The 19701-nt window shown below is 38.3% G+C and overlaps 1 protein-coding gene across 2 annotated transcripts in view; it reads left to right on the top strand.

Annotated features, from left to right (window-relative positions):
* Positions 1-19701, top strand: part of LSAMP (limbic system associated membrane protein) — a 589224-nt gene that overhangs the window by 558399 nt on the left and 11124 nt on the right. The window contains exon 7 of one of the 2 annotated variants that reach the window (XM_058555837.1): positions 5592-5627. The exons of the other annotated variant lie outside the window; for it this stretch is intronic. Within the exon in view, the coding sequence (XP_058411820.1) occupies positions 5592-5627 (36 nt within the window). The remainder of the gene's footprint in view (positions 1-5591; positions 5628-19701) is intronic. 2 annotated transcript variants of the gene reach the window in all.

The following is a 19701-nucleotide window of genomic DNA, read 5'->3' as shown; positions in this document are numbered from 1 at the left end:
GTAACTCCTATTGACTTCAGTCTGTAGTGGTTTGCTGGGATACAGCTATACAAATGCTGTGTCAATATGAAGTTTAAGATGCATATTCTCATTTACTTGTCTCCAAAGAACAAATGTTCTTTGCTTCAGCTAGAGATATTAATATCTCAAAAACCCTTGAGAAGATATTTATTAAGAAATGTAGTTACCTGTTTCATTCCTGACATTAGGGATTCCATAAACGGGGGCGGGGGGGGGGAGGGGGAGACAGCCTCAACTATGAATTTGAAATTCCAACAAATCTAAGATGACCTGGTTAAGTAGAACAACATACACTTAACAAGAGGTTTTATAGGGATTGGGAAAGAGAAAATGAAACAATTGGATTAGTTAGAGAAACTGAACAACTATAAATTTGCATTAAAGTATCTTGTCTTCCTATCCTAACCAGAGGAAGAAGCGTGCTAATGAAATATTTCAAGCAATAAATAAAATGATACCTATAGACTGAGAGAAACAAAGGGAAAGGAGGATGGAACGATGGGATACTTGAAGAGGAGACAGAGTGCATGAGCTGGTCAGAGATAGTGGAGATACTGCTAATTCGTGGGTGGTGATGAAAGATAATATGAAACTCTGTAATACCACCACCCTATTCACAAAAGTTCATTTAAAGGACTCAACCCAGTGACATTAAGAAATGTCAAGAATCTTACAGAATTTCTGTTTATAAACTGAGAATCAAGGAATTGGGCAAGTATATCATATTCCTATTGCCCTTGATGACTTCACAGAAGTCACCCTGAATTATGTCTTTGAAAAGTGCGCATGGCCATGATTATGATGTACTACTTCCCTGTGGGCCCATACAGGCACTAGCTCTGCACTGAGCAGCTTGCAGAGGCAGCACAGGTATCAGCATTCGGTTTGGAATTGATTTCCCACCTTATGGGAAAGTTAGGAGGTGTAATACTTCCAGAAGAATAGAAAATGAAAGGTCATTAGGCTTTGAGATGAAAAGAAGCCATTATAGTTGTGGAAAATTAGTGATTCTACTTCCCTATTTCTTAAACCCAACGTCTAAGTACAAACATTTTAATGGGGAAACTCTGCTTCTTCTGTAACAGGAATGCACTTCTACCATGCCCACCCCACCGCCGCCATTTAGGTTTGGGAGGTGCATTGTTACAGCCTTCATAGCTGGACCCTTGGAAATGTGGCTCTGTGGTAGCCTGTTTCACACAGGCAAGAAAGAAAGAGAGAAAGAGAGAGAAGGAAGAAGAAGGGAAGAAATGGAAAAAAAAAAGTACACGTGTGCACAGATGGCCCATCACCTAGCTTTAAAGTAGATGGGTCTAGTGGGAAGAAGGAAGACATCATTGGTGGCGGTACTATTCCGCAGAACAGGGTTAGGAGGGGAGAGATGCTTGGGAGGGGTGGTTGCTGCCAGTGCCCTGATGGAGAGCACTGTGTGGGCAGCGGGGTGGTCTGCTGACCCAGCCAGTCCAGAGAAGACGAAGCAGCTGGTGAGCTGCTGCCGGCCAGAGGCAGCAGCAGGTAGAAACGCAGAGCCAGAGCCCCTGAAGAGTTCACGATTATTCATCTTCATTGGTCCATCAGCACATTTTCAGTGTCCACTGCAGTGGTGTGCTGACTTCTTACATAGTGTCAATCTGCGGTCACTGATATATCTTGTCCTCCACACATACATACATATACTTCTCCATTCTCTTTACAAATATGGACTTTTAAAGGAGTCAAAATAATTGAATGAGGGTTCAAGAATACATTGTATTCATAGTAATCTTTTTCTAAGCCAATGGAAGCATTCTTTTCTCATTTGTCTTATTCTCCACACATTCTAGCACTCTGTTTGTTAAGGATCCATACTACCTTAGTCTATATGTCCAAGTAATGCCGTTTACATCTTTTTCTTCATCCTGGACAAAGCATTACATTATATCATTGGACAAAGCGTTACATTATAACATTTTTCTGAACACATTAATCCAATAGTACAGTGTGTATGGGTAAGGATTCAGCTCCATAGTCTTTGTCAGATGTGGGAATATGCATCACATGGATGAAGACTTGGACTTCTGGTGATGCCACGAGAAGTTCCTCTGTGAGCACATGTAGCATAACAGGTTCCGTGTTTTCACAATGATGACTGCAGTGCACCCACAAAGGAAACCTATCTTGTTTCGATGCTTACGGTGAGTTACTTTTAAAGCAATGGATAGGGAGGAAGAATAAGGGTGATGATTTTAATGTCATCACTTCTTATCAAGCAAGTGCTTACAAGATACCCTGTACGTGTGCTAAACACTTAATGTACACGATCTCATTTAATCATTAGGACAACCCTATTAAGTACTCATATCTCTCCATTATGCAAAGAAGTTAAGCAGCTAATGCAGCTAAGTAAGGCTGCTGAGATTTAAATTCAGGTAAGCTGTTTCCACAGTCCACAATATCTAGATTTGCATATGTAGGGAAAATGTTAGGAGATGTATCTTTTGTAGTTTGGAGATGAGGAGATATCTAATTTCTTTCCCCTTTTTTCACTTAATGAGGTCTTTCCACTGACTTAATATCATTATATTCCGTCCCAGCCAGGAACACTGCTTCTGCCACCTCTCACTGCCATTTCACCTGGCCCCCATCAGCCTGGGTCCACTAGGTCAGTTAGACCATTGGCTTACCTTTGGCACATTGAGATTCTGAACTAATATCCCAGCCTAGTGGTTAGCGTCAACATTCCTAGGAGAGGAATATTCCCTCATGTTAAAAAAGGACAGTCCTACTGATTCATTACCTTCTGCTTTAGAGAAATGTGTGGATTGGTAAGGCATTTTGAAGCTATTGAGTGCAAAAGAATAAAAATACAAAGAAATCTACACTGGGCCATACCATATCAGTGTGTAGGAGGTTTTTAAATTTCCTTTATAATTTTAAAAGATCATTAACTTGTAAACCTATACTTCATTAAATTTCAAGTACTACCTAAGCTACCCAGCGCTGGAGAGAGCCCTTAAAAGGAGGGCCTCCCCCACTTCTTTAGAAACCGTTTTAAATTATTATCTTAGGGGCTCAGCGTTTAAACACACTACTTGATGATGCTAGTTAAGACTTGGCAAAGCCTCTTAACCAGCTACTTCTGGATGCCACATAATAAAACAGTTAGAGCAGCTATTTGAACTACCCACATGTAGTTTGAAAGACTGGCTGCCCACTCCTTATAAGGGCTCTCTGTGGGTACAATAGGAGATAGATGGGTGCTGGGATTAGTTTTACTTTCAAGAATAGGCATCGAATATGCTAACTTCAGAAAGACCATTGAATATATGCACTACCCACTGGAAAATAGAAGAAAACCATATCTGAGTTAATAAATTACTTCTGTATATGTGCCCTACCCTTAACTCCAGCTTTTTGTCATTTAGGTGCTTTTAATTCAGAGGGTTTTCTTGTAAACTGTTAATGCCCATTTAACTGTTTCTCATGGTGTCCCAGCAGAATCAGCCAATAACACCCTCCTACCCCATTTAGCAGATAAGAAACCGAATCCTAGAGTTAAGAGACTTACAAAGAGCCACAGCATATAGTACTGGGGTCACCCTTAAGAGTTGTGTTCCTAAAATCTCCCAATCCATTGCTTAGCTATGTTGACCTCCTCAAGTATTAGCAGCCAAAAGACAAAACACATAGCAGCAAGGTCCTTGCCCTCCCCTACGTTTGAATATCAAAAGCTGGAGAATTTCTTTTTCATTTTAAGTGGTATTTACTTTACTTTACACTTTTACAGGAGCCCACAAACCCTAGCATAAACTATAAAATACAGCAGAATGATGGTGGAAGAATAAGGATTAAAAAGCTGGGATAGGGAAGCATCTAAGGAATGATAAGGCAGTAGGATGGAATTAAGAGAATGAGATAACTAATGGGGCATGATAGAGCTAAGAAGATGATAACAGGGTGGAGCTACGATGGTAATAACAAGCTGGAAAAAAGTTGAAAAGGCAATGAAAGGAGGGTGGGTGAGATGGTTTAACAATATAAACGGTCTTGTGGAAATGAGGGCAGAGTGCATTTACCCAGCTGTGAACAGTATGATGAGAAAATATTAAGCTGAGTCATTTAAACAGTCTGAATAATAATGGTAATAATAAAAATAAAATACAGTATAATGTGGGACAGTAATCTCCAACTGCTACATAAATGCTGAATGCAGTTTGGCTATTTATTTTCAAAGCTGGAAACTTAATACCAAATAACCAGTGGAGGTTTAAACCATTTTTCTCCTTGACACTTGTGTAACTAAGACACAATTGTTCACTGTGCTATTATTGACTTGTTCCATCTTAATGCACTTAGGAAACTTTGGCATTTAAGCTACAACTTTCAGCCAAGCTAGAGAAAAGTTCACTCTGCAAGGAGACTGGGTTCTCTCAGTGTCCAGATTTATTGAGTGCCCAAATTCCAGACAAAATCTGCTCTTTCTAAGCGTATGGTACAAGATGGCAGGCAGATTAAATTTGAATGTGCACATATGCTTTTCTCTTTATGATTTTGATTTTTGTTGATTCTCATTTATCATTGGTCTTTATTTATCCAAGCTGCTAGGAGGAATGTAGAAAGGTGTGTGTTGATTATATTACACTGTAGGGTTTGAGGATAGCATGTAATGCATCCTATCCCCAATGCACCATTCTACCTTTCTGAAAGAGCCTCAGAGGAAGATTTAGAGTTAAACCTGGGTTTTGATGAGACAAATAGAGGATATCTTAAAGCCTGAACTCTGCCAGCACATTCAGTTTATGGTCAGTAGCTTGAGGATGGGACTGGGAGGGACTCATAACCTAAGATCCTAGTGTTCAAGAGAATAGCACTTCTTATTACTCAACACGATGTATCCTCAGGCGAATTTGATCAGCTGATCGTTTCAAGTGAGTTTGTGTTATCACAAGGATGTGGGATTAAGGAAAAGACTAAAAATAAAATTATATTATGCCAAGAAACTTATTACCTTGGCATTACTCTTGCCCTGATATCAATAATATGGAAGCAAAAAGCTGCGGGAAAAGTTGAATTAGTATTTCTCCAAACAAATTTTTCAGATGCTTGGCTAAAGCTGATAGGAACTGTAGGGCTTAGGGAGAGGAAAGGAGTCCTTAGCTACTGTGGGTCCATCTGTCATGAGTTAAAGAGACCAGAACCAGGACCAAGATGCATGATCTGAATTTGGTCACTACCAATTTAAATACTGTCAACCCCAACCCTCCAAAAAATCTATTATTTTGGTAGTGGATTTTTCCAGTGGAGGGTAGGATCCTGTTTGTAGGGTTATCACAATAGGATGTTGTCCCCTACTCTAGCTACGTTGTTTTAAAAGGCTTTGGATTTTGAATTTTACTAACAGCTCACTGATACTTTAGTGTTGGCAAGAAGAACAGACTAATGCTTTATCGGAGATGTAATGCTATAGGCATAGACGTCCATCTGTTTTATAATTGTCTGAGTAGCTAAACATGAGTAAGATAGATATATATGCATATATCTTTATATTATATATAAACTCTCCATGATGCTTACTATTCTTTCCCCTTTAGAGCGTGTTTTACCCACAATCCCCCACCCCATTCAAGGTCAGTATGATTTTTATCACTGTAGCTCTGTTGCTGGGTCATTCTCCATCATCTATAATGTGGAAAACACACAAAGGGGGAAACACATTCAGAAAATTCACATATAATAGAAATCATTTTTGTCCTTGAACCTTCAAAAGAAAGTCAATTGCCCCACACCATTGATAAGCATGTAACAGAGCTGTCATCTGACTTAACTTCAAGTTGGTCAGTAGTTGGGGAGATGATGCTAAACTCAGAAAGCGATTTTTTCTTCAGTTAGTATGTATTATAGGTAACTATGAACTCACATATTTGGAACAGTCAGTTAAATTCTGTGGCTCGTACAGACATGAATCCTCTGACTACCCTCACGTTTGAAAGCTTATACAATCAAAATCTGAGGTCATTGGTATTACTTGTAAAAAGGAATTTATCTGCTGCCAAAGGTTGAACTCAACCAGATTACAAGGACATTACTTTTTCTTAAAGTCTTGGCCAATTTGGGCACTTTTGCTCTCAAAGTAGCTGTTTTAGAAAACAAATGAAAAAACAAGGTAGTCATTCTGTATTCCTTTTCATAAAACTTTCCACACATTCAAACCAAATTTTGCCTCCTACATCACATTTAGATGCAAGTTACAGCCCCAACCTTCTAGCTTAAGGCTATTTAAAGGCAAATTGGCAAATAAAATTAAAACAATACAAAAAAATCTGAAATGAAACCAACCTACCATTGAAATTAAATTCCAGAAAAGTGATTTGCAAATAACACTCAAAGACCTGAGAAAAAATGGAAAGTAGGCCATGCGGGGCCTAGTGCAGAAAAAATAAATCCAATTAAACAAGATTATTGTATACACTATAAAGGAAATGTGCTCAGAATTAAAGGTAGAAGGCTGCTATTTTATAAATTTGAAGACGGAGCATGTTTCATTAACACTTGTCCAAACTGAAAATTAGGCCAGACTTGGGTGTAGATATTCAGAATGTCAATAATGCAACGTTTTGCATATGTATGTATTCACATATATGCAAATTTATTTTAATTATATTTGAAATGAGGATTGCAAGGTTTCATGGATCAATTAGACATCTTAATAAAAGAGTTATTCTTAAATTTTAAGAAGAGTCCAAACTATTTTTAGAAGAACTCTGTTGAATAAAATCCTTCCCTAAAACATTAATGAAATCTGTTTCTTTTCCCAGCCACTAAAAATAACTGTTAAAATGTGGCTGTTTTTTAGGCTTGACATGAAACTTAGTGTTCATGGAAAATATCCCATTTTGAATTCCTGACATGCCACAATTATTTTAATACCTTTATCTTCTAGTGTTGCTGCAGAGATTGACACCACTTTATCATGTTGCCATCTTGCAAATATCTAGATGTGACAAACACACACATACACATTTGTCCCAATGGATAACATTTTCAAAGAGGTCGTGCTCCATCCAAGATGAGCTTTGTACAGTGTCACTATGATTCTAGGTGTCCTTTGTGAGAGCAGTTCTGCAGCCACAAACTCAAATATTTTATCTGATCATGCTTTATGATATATGTAACATTGAACAAAATGAAGCCAGACACTATTCACAAAGGACAGCTGTTGGATATCGAAAAAGAGTCTGGATCAGGGATGGAGCATGTGGGATTTTGTTGAACTTGATATTTTCCCACACACTGAACTGTTGATTGGAGAATGACCCTACTTTGATTTTACATTGTAGATAGACTGTATATAGCTTTCTTAGATCCAATAGTTTTAGAGAATATAGTTTATCTTACTACTAATACTTTGGGCTTCTGCTGGTAGAAATTGAAAAGCTGTTCATGGAGATGGGATAGCTGGTGTGAGAGGTTGGTACAGCAAGATAGTGCCCTCTTAAGTTCCCAGTTTCTTACATGGACTCTAACTTTGTGGACATCAAATCTCTTTTCTCCTCTTCTTTCCAATCAAGATGGCAACTCATCTGAAATGCAATCTTCCCTTGGAAAAAAATACTAACATATAGCATCTTTAATTCTTTTTATAGTGCCATTTAAGTACCAAAATACCTATGAAAAGCATGCCTGCTTCACTGTGGTCATAACCATAGCACAAAACACCTTCTTTAATTAAATATTGTATATCATCATCATCTATGTGGAATCCTACATTTCAACATTAAAGTGTTCAGATGTCTATAAGCAGTTGGTTGATGCAAATGGTCTGAAGAATTTTGAACCAATTTCCTTAAGGTGTTTTGAAAGTAAGAGAATGTCCCATAGGTCCTTTTCTGTCCTCCCATCACGAGAAAGAGAACTTGCCCTCCTGATTTCCAAGAACAGAAATACATGTTTAATTTCAGCTGCTTCATTGTTAATATTTCTTTTCTTCATTGTTAATATTTCTCCCCTCCTACCCCCACTCTCCATGGCTCATCAAGCTGACGGGGGAGAAACAGCAGAGTCGCAGCAGGAATGCAGTCCTAAACCCCTTCAAGCTGTGATTAAACAAAAACAAGGCTCAATAAATCAAATGTATTTCCCTTGGGTTTCCTTCATCATATTGCTTGATTTTCTGCAGTGATAATAATACTACTGGAATTACACCAAAGGATAATTTGTATTGTCTGTGGCCAATCAGAAATTTTCAAATGTCCTTTCCTATTCGGCCAAAAACCAAGCAAAAAAATCAGTGGGCTTCCTTCCTCCTTAATTTAAAAGTTATATATAAAAAAAATACAATGAAGAGTGTTCCCTTCTTGATCTGTTTCTGATAGGTGTTTTTTCCCATTAATTTTAATTTAGGTTTATTTATTCTGAAATGATCCTGAATTGCATATATTTGCATAACTACCCCTGATTATATAGCCGCAGAAAATCCACTGAATTGTAAAATGAAGAAAGAATCGGCTCTAAATGTCTGAGGGAACTTTTCCCACTTTGTTGGGCTCAAATCATTTCCTGAGGCCTCTGAATCCTGGGAAACAATAACAATGCTCTCCTCTCCTCCCCATAGGCTTGCTTGTGCATAGCGCTTCATGATGGAAGTGTACCTAGAGATGGTCTCACATTTAGAAGGACTGCAGGTTCAGAATGAGGCGACAAAACCAGCCTCAGAAAGTTAAAATGAAGTGAAAGAAGAGAAAAGGAGAGGACGAACCACCATTGTTTTGTTTTTATCACCTTCAAGTGAAGAATTCCCTTGAGCTTGAGGCACTCTGGTCTCCATCAGCCCATCCTTTTCCCATCACTGCAACTTGAAAAAAAAAAAAAAATTAATAACCCCGGAATGCGTCTCACCTGTTCGCCTCCCATCTGATTATTTATCCCAAGTGAACAGCCTTTCCATTCACTAACCCCGTGTGGCGAGTGGGTTTGGGAAATGTTGAGATTATCTTCCAGGTTCAGGCTTTGCGCTGGGTTTGTTCACAGCTGCTTGCCATCAGCGCCTGTTTTTCCATTGATAAAACACATCGCACATGGCTGGGTTTGCATGATTAATAAAGCTGTCTAAAGCTGTCTCTGAAAACAAAACAAAACCCCCCAAAATTAAAGTTGGAAAAAAAAAATTAAAATCCAACCCACAAACAAACCAGGCTTGCAGAAATTTGAAGTCCTCCCGGAGGGAGAAGGGTAGTGTTGTGGGCAGGCCTGGCGTCAGAACATCCCGATTCTATCGACAGTGGGAGGAGGAGATATACCTGCCCTCACCTGGTACTCCCAGAAATGGATTCTCAAAATCAGATTCCACTGGGATGGAAAGAAAACTGGGAGAAAAATCCTAAAAATATCCCATGCTGTGAAGAAGACTGCACAATCTCTACAGCTTCATTTATTTTCTGTGGGATGTTATCCCAAGTATTAATGAGAAAATGCCTCTTTTCAGCTCCTTATTATAACAGCAGTTTTACCTTGTCTAATAATAAAGGTAATATTAATAATAATAATAATAATAATAGCTAACATAGATAGTGGGCTTCTTATGTACCAATAGAGTTCTAAGGGCTTTTGCGTGCATTAACTCAGTTAATCCCCACAACCCTAGGAAACTAACATCACCTTCTCCCAAACTTTTGAATCATCAAAGTACACCCAAATTCCAATCTACCCCATGCTGCACCCAGTCACATATATAAACTTACAGTACATTATAAATAACCATTATGTATGCATTCATGTTCACTAGCTATGTATCTGTCTAATGAATTTTAAACACTCATCTAATTTATTTTATGTATTATAATGCTTATAATATATAATACTCAGCTACCTTAATATCCATACACTTTTACAAAGGCCATTGCCAAATATACTCTATACACAGAGATGGATGCTCAACTCATACAGAGATTTATATGAAAGCATTCATCTTTAAAAAACATGAGCAGAGCTATCTGGCATCAGCACATCTAATTTCACACACTTATTCAGGCTGATTTACATACACACCTCTATTAATCATGGATAATTACTAGCATTGTTCTCTTTAATTCAGTTTTTCCAACTGTGAAATGGGAAAGAAATTATATTTTTCATGCCTACAAGCTCAAAGTAGTATTTTAAATAATATATAAAAGAGAACTTCAAATTACTAGAAAGATAGCATATTGAATTTAAAATAATCGTATTCAGATACACATATTTCTTATAATTTTTAAAAGTTCTGATATTTAAAGATGTGCTTCTTTCATATTGCCTGAGTATTAACTAGATATGAGTTCCGTGTGGCTTCATCATAGTTTGACATATTATGGATTCTAGGGATGTCCGAAATGCCCACACTACTAACAAGTTTAAATATAGAAGTATCCCAAGGCCAAATAAAAGATTTTTCATGATTTGTCACCAATATCATAATATTACACTTAAGAGGCGCTGCAGGTTGCACAGTTTCCTATAGTGTGGCGCACACACACACACTCACGCACTGTCAGTGGATGCCCGTCATGCACAGTACCACGAGTCAGTCTAATCCAAAGTCATCAGTCTAAAGAAGCTGCCCATTTTTCTGGTCAAAGGTGTAAACCATATTCTCGGAAAGATTTCAGTTTTTAAATACATCTCTCCTTTCCCACTAGCTGGTGGAAATAAGGGCCTTGTTTTTACTGATAGAACTTAGGCAGCCATGTCAACACAAATTTACAGCAAAATCGTGAGTCCTGATTAATACCCATGAAGATAATTAAGAGTTGACATGAATACCTGATAACCATCCCCCGACTCCTTTACTAGGAACAACAGTCCGATCTCCTCTTCATTTTCTTTAGCGGCTGAGAACGAAGTGGGATAGTTGTGCCAATACCTCACCTGGAATCAATACTTCACCTGCCAATCCAGTGATTTAGATCCTCCTCTAACAGATGGCCCAACCCAATGATTTAGACCCAATTGTATCAGGCACTTGTCTTTGTTCAAGCTGTTTCTGTGTCTTACTCTACTCCTCTCTCCATTCTTCCTTCTGCTCTGTTTCCTAAACAGACCTTGTCCTCTCTCTGTTAAAATTTGCTGGCAAGAAGAAATCTGGAGTTTATTCACACTATTATTTAAATGTCCAGCAATGGCTTGGAAGTGTTACCTCTCTCTGAATTTACATTTAGCTTCAAGCTAAATGGCTAAAAATTCTACAGTGCCAATTTAAAGGTAGGAGAATTTTTAGTACTGAGACTTTTTTCTAATGCCTTTTCCGTTTTCTTAGTAAGATCTGCCTACACCAGTCAGCCTTTCCTGGTGATCTCCCTGTGCTTATGCTTTGCTGTGCTATTTGGATTTCTAGAGCCAGCAGGGATTTGAAGATGAATATTTTTTTGAATAACCACGCTCCCACTAAATTTTAATTTGATGGAAATATGTCTCTTCTATGAGATTTATGGGAAAAAATATCTTTCAAAGTCACAATTACATTTGGGGATTAAGTTTAAGTAATTGACAGTCTTGTCTTTTTAATTAAAAGGAATAAAGCTGCCTAAGAAGAGCTCAATAAGATTTGCAGCAGAAAATGTTGGCATGCTGCCCCAAAGGGTGAGAAGACCAGGATCTTGAATGGACAGAAAATGCTGATGGGTCCCTCTAGTCTTCAGAGCGCACCCCCAGCAGAGTTTGCCTTGGTGTTTGCACCAGCATGCCATTTAGCAGGAGGGTAGCAATTTACTGTGAGGAGCATTGCTGGGTGTGGCCAGGAAGGAGATCCTTTCTTTGGGAGCTTTGCTCTAGGTTCAGAGACATTGTATGAAGCAAGAATCCTTAAAAGAAGTGGCACTACTTAGAGTTAAAAAGAATGCAAGAAGGGGCTGGCCCTGTGGCATAGTGGTTAAGTTTAGTGCACTCCTCTTCAGCAGCCTGGGTTCACGGATTTGGATCCCAGGTGCAGACCTACACCACTCGTCAGTCATGCTGCGGCGGTGACCCACATATAAAATAGAGGAAGATTGTTACAAATGTAAGCTCAGGGCTAATCTTCCTCAAGCAAAAAAAAAAAAAAGAGGAAGATTGGCAACAGATGTTAGCTCAGGATGAATCTTCCTCAGCAAAAAAAAAAAAAAGAATGCAAGAATATATATTCTTCCAAGAATTCAATCATCAATACAGTCTCAGCCCCTGACAAATGTCATATTATAGCCCCCCAAAAGTATAAACTTGAATTTTAGTCTGCCCCTTGGCTCTCTCTCTTTTTCACCTCAAATTCTTAGTCCCAGGATCTGTATTTCTTGATTTTCTTTTTCTCAGCATTTGCCATCATATTCACCTTGCATTACATATATATTTTCTCATTGACATCCTTCAAATAAAACAAAAGGAAAAGTTTTGATAGTATTAGCATTCACTTCTAAACACTGGTTACCAGCCATGCAAGCACCACAAAGCCATTCCCATCTATCTGGAAGAAACATCTACTTTTGAAGAGGCAAGATACAAATTAACCTCAGTAACAACTTCCCTTATCCAGTCACTCTACCCTCACAACGGTCTTTCAACATCGCAAGTCATTTGTAGGTATTAAATTAAACGAGCACCTCCAATGAGGAAAAAAAATATCAGCTTAAGTGGTCCCACCTTCTATCTCTCCTTGTACACTGCTGTGAAGAAACATATCTGCCAAGTAAGAACACAGCATGACATGATGAGTTTGGAATTCCAATTTAAGGTGTTCATATGTACCCAGATGTACAATGGGAGTAGGCAGACCACTCACTAGGACCCCACGGAGAACTGTCAACTTTTAGCCACCACAAATAAATGGGGGAAGAGACCTTACAAGTCATTTATCATGCTTCCTAATTGGACCCTGGGGACCCAAGCACCGCCATAGTTTACTACACTGTTTTGATTGTCACTGTGCTGATTGTAAAAAAAAAAAAAAAATGCTTCCCACATCTCTGTAACACATATGTGCTTTTTAACACCTAGATATTACCACTAACAGAGTATCTTTACTATAAATCATAGTTCTCATCCATTCTACTTTATCTGCCCCATACTCACAACAAAGATTCTGACAACCACTCACCTTCCAAATCTTGCAGTATGACTTTTTAATGACTTTTTTAACTGCCTAAGAGGATATTGTTTGGAGCAAGAGTAGCAGCTTGTGGTTAAAAAAAAAAAAGTAGGAAATAACTGTGCCTTGGCTGAGTGTCCATTCTGTGCACCATCCCATCCTCTGGTGCCCACACAGCACCAAGCATCCCCAGCCATGTTCTATGTTGGAAAGTTGCTTGGCCATTCTAAAATGCTTTCTAAACTACACTTGTGGGTTTTGTATGACTTGCAGGCAGGAGATGTTTGGAGAGCAGAAACAAATTTAAAAAAAAATGAAAGAAAATAAACAAGCAGTAGCTTGCACTTCTATGTTGAATTGTAAGTTAGAGAGTAACTTGGGAGATTTATTCTGCTTTCCTCTCTGGAGTTCCAGAGCACAGGTAAGTTCATCGTTGAAAGCTGCTTAGTGTTGAGGTGCTGAGAAAGAGGAACTGATCTCACTCATTAGAGGTTGGTCTTCCCTTAGAGGATCAACGCTCCCACAGTAAGTCCTTCAATTAATAGTGTGACTTCTTGTTCTGCATTTAAATGTAGTCTCCACTTGCTCTTGCTTTGTAGAGTTTCCTTTAGAATTCACATTTTCTTTTCCCTCTGATTTCTAATCATTAGGAACACAAGAAAGAGCCTTCATTCTTGATGGGCAGTGTAAACTAGTTTCTGGCCCAGGTTAAGTTTATTTGATAAGGCACAATATTTGACTACACCATTCATTAACTCGAAAAATACTAACCTAGTACTTTCTATGTGTCAAGCTCTGAGCTGGGTTTTGGGAACGACTGGAGAACAAGCCAGACACAGCCTCTGCACTAATAGAGCTTACCGACCAGACCAGGCCATTGATGATGAATTAACAATCACAGGAGACTTTACTAAGTCTAGGATACCTATGTAGTATTTGGGGAGCACAGAACTTAGCTAGCCTGGACTGGTCAGAGAAGGCTTCCAGGTGAAAGTGAAGTTTAAAAGGGAGAGAGGAGAGGAGGGAGAGAGAGGCAGAACATTCCAGTACATACAAAGGTCTAGAATCCAGCAAGAGCTAAACATTGTCTAATTAATTTTAAAAATCTGAAAAAACACAATTTTTGCCCTATCAGTTTCATACTTCTCCTCATTTGCATCTGGCCTGTTTAAAAAAGAAATGTGATAAACTAATGGAGTTAAAAGAAAGAGGATCAGCTTTCCCACCTCTGTTACATTTTTAGGAGAAGAAAGAGCACCTGTTGGCTTAAGCGTACAGACACATACCCACACTGTACACTGTGTGGTAGGAGGTACTCTGCAGGATGACTTTTCTGAGGGATACTGAGAGCCTATTATCTGGCAGAACATCAAAGAAAACTTTCAACCTCTCAACAAGGAGGTTTGATGATAGGCTTTTATTTTAATTGTGGGGATGGTCAGGTTGGAAGGAACCATCAGTATTTTCCAGAGGCTGCTTCAGAACCTGGCAATGATGTCATATTTGGAGGCAGTGACAGAGCAGGAGTTACAGATAAATCACTGAGACATCCTGGCACCCAAATAATAAAGTCCCTGGGAAGGGTCCAAATCAGAACCACCTTTACCCAGTTCTGCACTGTGGTGGTTAGTGCCATAGACGTACATCAAGAGTAATTCAGAGCATGCCGCCATTTTTAATCCCTTATCTTCTTATTTCCTAGAGCCTTAACATCCCAGAAAATCTCATAAATTCACTTGTTATCTCTGCATTCGAATTCCGCAGGCCAGTTACCTTGTTTCATGGTATTTGAATGTTTTTTATTTTGAAACATACAAAATGAAAACACACATTACATGGATTAAAAACAGTCTTGAATTCCTTAGGATTTAAATCTAAAATGTATTCTAAAACGGATCTGCAATTCACAGCTTAGGGCTGGAGAATAGAAAGAGAGGAAGAAAACCAGAAAGGATGAAAATCTCTAGAGACCGACCCAAACCTGTGCTTTTAATCCTTTTTAGCAAGTCAAATAAATGAAGGCACAAAAAGCTTTAAAATATACATAAAATGTGTGTTTTTAAACACAGAAAATATAATCTACTTTATACCAAGAACTAAGTAGATTTGGGTCTGTGAGGTAATTCTTTATTAAATGAGATGACTGGTCTTTAATTCCACCAAGGGGCAAAAGGCCAGGACTGTACCCACAGGTGCAGTGGGTGCATTCTGGGCACAATTGCAGAAGTACTTGTTTCTTCTTTAAGACAGAAACTGCATGTCTGGCTCCACTACCTTACTGAGAGGTGAGTTAAATAAATTTACTTCTGGAGTTTTTCTAATCTTATACACATTTTTAGGTGGAGTGGCCCAAGGAAGCCCCTTTATTAAACTTTGCCCCTGGGGCATTCTCTAACATTTTAATTCATTGATTATTAAAAATTAAACCTCTCAGGCTACATAAGAAACCTGCTGGATTTGAGAAAGCTGACTTGCTGTAAGTGACTTAATGAAGCCCTTTCTTTATGTTGGGAGGGCTTAGTGAGTCTGCACTTTCTGTAACAATCCATATCACCACCAAGCAGAGCCCATAGCAGTTCAAGTAAAACTACACATTTATGCTTACTCTACAGGGCAATTACATCAAGCCTACAGTCACAAGGACCTCATAAACCCATATAATTCATTTTTTATTGCATTGTCACTTCGTGCTGTTAAGACTATGTTCCTTATAGAAATTAGGCCTCACCTGTCTTAGCTTCTCTTTGATTTTACTATATGAAAGCAGCCAACTAAAAAGTGGGGAAAAGAATTTAGTCTCCTTGTAATGTTGTCAACTCAATGTCAAATAATCAGAAACTGATTATTTTCTTTTCTCCAGGTTTAGAGGGTTTTTTTTTAATGCTTTGATTTGTTTTTATAAATATTTTTCTATTCTTATAATAAATGTTATGCATTCTCATTATGGAAGAATTTGAAAATATATAAAACTATAAAGAAGAAAATAAAGATCATATGTAATCTCTCTCCTTAGAGATAATGCCATTAATATGATATAAACAAACCTTTTGTCTGAATGTTTGAGCTGTCAGTGTACTATAAAATATTCAAGTTAAAACACCTAAACCATTGTCTATTTTCTGCTCTCTCTGAGGCTGGGCGTATTGTGGTGACTTGCCCAGGGTCGTAGCACAGCAGGTCCAGGAGCGGCCCTCCTGCCCCCGCCAGTGCTCTCCCCACAGTGACCAGCATACTCACAGCCATTCCATCTCCTAAGTCAAACCCAACTCATCTTACAAGAGATTCCCTTCACATGTCACCTCCAGGCTCTCAGTAAGAGTCCCCCTTTTCACATATGGGGCCTCCTACATTCTCTCTCTAAACTGGTGTATTAATATTTTCCCTTATAAATTTGTCTTCTTTTAATGAAATGAGCTTTTCTTTCAAAAATATTTTTTTCTGATTATCTTTAATATAGGCTTTAATATAGGTTTTATAGAGAGTTGGTCCACTAATTGATGAGAATAAGGAGTGAATCTCAGTTTATTCACATTATATAATGAGAAATAATGTTGGCATTTGGTTTTTGTTTGGATTTATTCATTCATTCAACAAGGAGTTTTCACCATATGTCTAGGGTGGCAAATATCCTGGTGAATCATGTCTCTGACTCACTCTGAAATAACACCTAACATCTGAAGTCCATTTCTGGTCACAGTCAACTATAAGAGGAGAAGCCCCTAGAAGTATTTGAAAGTAAAGTGTAGGATTCCTTTTTGACCTAAGTCTAGCTAAGGAAGGCTAACTTCCTTTCTCAAATATTAATGACATGCTAAGACTTCTTAGTTTTCCCAGCCAGTTGGACCTACTCTTAGTAGTTAGGATAATTGTCCACCTATGAACTAAGAAAACAGGAATAACCTTAAGATTGAGGTTTAGAACTGTTTCTCTGTTTTGGCCATTCTGAACTAGACCCAGAATGATTACTGTGATTCTCAGACAACACAACTCTAGAAATATTAGGCATTAGGGTTTATACAACATGAATATAGTACATAGGAGAAAACCAAAAACTCTGACAATCCAAATAGAAATCACAGGCATGTCTTTCTTTATGTTAGAAGAAAAAAAAATAATAATACTTTTAAGTAGAAGCCACTAACCCATAAAGCCTCTGAGCAGAGTGGAGAAAACTTTGAGAAAAAAAGAAATAATTTTCAAAGTGTGGCTTTGAAAATTGAATTATTAAAAATGTCCCCCTTTTAAGCCACTATAATAATAAAGGTTTTATTTTTCAAAACCTTGGCAACAAAATAAAAGTCAGAGCACAAAAAACATAAATTCCCATGGAGGGACCTTACAAAGGTTGTGGTTCGGGTCCTCGGCATCCGTGAGGGAAGAAGAAGCTGCATGTTGAATCTTCTTCTTCATTTCTTTCATTAAATTTCTTAATGATTTTAACCCTGTCCCTCTCTCACTTTTTCCAGGCAACTGGAGGATAAAATCCCTATTGAATTTGAACACTCCCCCTTCCCTGAACATACACTCTTACTAGTTCCGGCCCAGAAAAAAAAAAGGTGCCATTAATTATTTTAAATCCTCTACTAATATGTTGTTTTCAAAACCTGTGGCACATCAGAAGACTGGTCTTATAGAAAGAGTTGTGCCATACTCCACAGAAGAGAGGATGTTTCCTTGTTCAAATGGCAGTGGCAGGTTAAAAAGTGAGCCATTTATGTTCAGGTAAGCACCCTGGAATTAGAACAACTGCACAAACAATATAAACCCCCAAACTCTACGTATCCTACCTGTGCGTTGGAAGGAGTGCTTATAAGCAGAGGATTAGAGAGGTAAGTGGTCAAGAGTCAAAGCACTAAAAATCAATTCATCTCCTTATGGATTTGTGGTACCATCATCTCCTCTCTCAGACAGAACTCAAAGACGGCAAAATGCCAAAAGCATTCATAAAAATAGATATGAGAATTTCCCTAGGTAATGAGGGAGTTACCAGACTGTACACTTCAGGGTTTCCAGTGAAGCATCTCACACCTTCCCAACACTCACTCTAATTTCTGCAGAGAGACTTAATCATACTACATAATGGGAGATGGGAGGTAAGAGAGAGAATAAATCTTCTGGCCTTTGAACGAAAAAGTAACTTGGGTTTTTATTTTCTAAGGTTTAAATTTTCATTAGTTGTGAGGATTCTTAAAGAAAGCTCAACCCTCCAGAAATGATGAAATAACCTCCTGGCCCCATATGGGCCTTCACATGACTGTGAATTCCCAACAATAATTTTGCCTTTGCATTAAGGCATGGTGGTTCCAAAAGGAGAACAGAATCTTCCCCTATCTAGAATCTTAGCTAGGGCAGCTTTTGAGGTATTAATTGACTCTTTCACTCACTCATTCACTCACTCATTCATTCATTCATTCATGGACTCAGGCATTTATTCAAATCTATTGGACACTTACTCTGTGCTAGAGACATAGTGAGCTGAAGCTACAGAACAAGGAAGACATTGTCAGTGCCAATGAGAAAGGCTGAATCAGCTTTTCGATGCTGCAGGTTTGTCTAACGTGGCTGGGTGTAAAGAATCTGAAAGTCAAAAGTCAAAAACACGTTAGCATAAATAAATTTGTCAGGACATTTCCTTTTCTAGTATTAAATTATTTTCCCCATCACCTCCTTGTACCCCCCCATCAGGTCCTAAGATCTAAGCATATGACAATAATGCTTCCAGAGAATTCTAGAACTTTCTTTGTGTGTAGTAGACTCTCCCAAAGTTTTGTCCATTGTATGGCTACGGTAAATTTATCTTTTTATTTTATTCTTTGGACCTGCACTGCCATGCTTACTTGTTAAATGTATTTGCTAAAGCAAGATCAATATGTGAAGAGAAGTATTATGGGAAGGAATAAAAATCATAGGTTTCAGGTGTATTCTAATAAGCGTGCCCAGGGAATTTCTACAGAAATAATATCCCTGGCAAGGCAGTTTTATTCAAAACTTGAGATCACCGTCACTAGAAAAAGAATAATAATTTTCAGTTGTTAAGGACCAAAAAAAAAATTTTCTTATCTGTGAGAACAAGAAAGACTCCTTTTTGAAAAGAAACATTTCATGCCTGCTCTGATTTAAATTTTTTCCCGCTATTGCCACCTGGTGGACAAAGGTGATTCCTTTAGACTGCACATAGGAACATGTCTCAGTATTACCACAAGATGGCAGCCTACAACCAAGTTTTCAAAGAGCCAGCCTCAAAAAAAATACAGGATTTTGCTCCTGAAAAGAGAATGTTCTATTCCAACTCTTATTTTTTGAGCACTTGCTATGTGTCTGGCAGCATTCTATGTACAGTATGACCATTAATGTATCTAATTGTAGCACAGATTTATAAGAGGCGTGTTCATTAAACTCATTTTACAGATTATGAAACTGAAGCAAAGAGATGTGAAGTGATATTTTCTAGCTTAAGCAGAACCGTTGGTCTTCCTGCCTGCCCAGGTTTCTGGACAATTGTTTGGAATTATTCCCATGAGGCCTGTGGACCAGGGATGGAGCAGAGGAAACTAAGTGTTCTTTACGTGAACATGGTCCCATCAGGGATCTAGGCCTCTGTCAGTGAGGAG

Source organism: Diceros bicornis, chromosome 15 (genome assembly GCF_020826845.1).
Source record: "Diceros bicornis minor isolate mBicDic1 chromosome 15, mDicBic1.mat.cur, whole genome shotgun sequence".
In the NCBI taxonomy this organism is placed as follows: domain Eukaryota; kingdom Metazoa; phylum Chordata; class Mammalia; order Perissodactyla; family Rhinocerotidae; genus Diceros; species Diceros bicornis.
The sequence above is the reverse complement of the archived record's forward strand: the minus strand, read 5'-3'. Positions and strand labels throughout refer to the sequence as shown.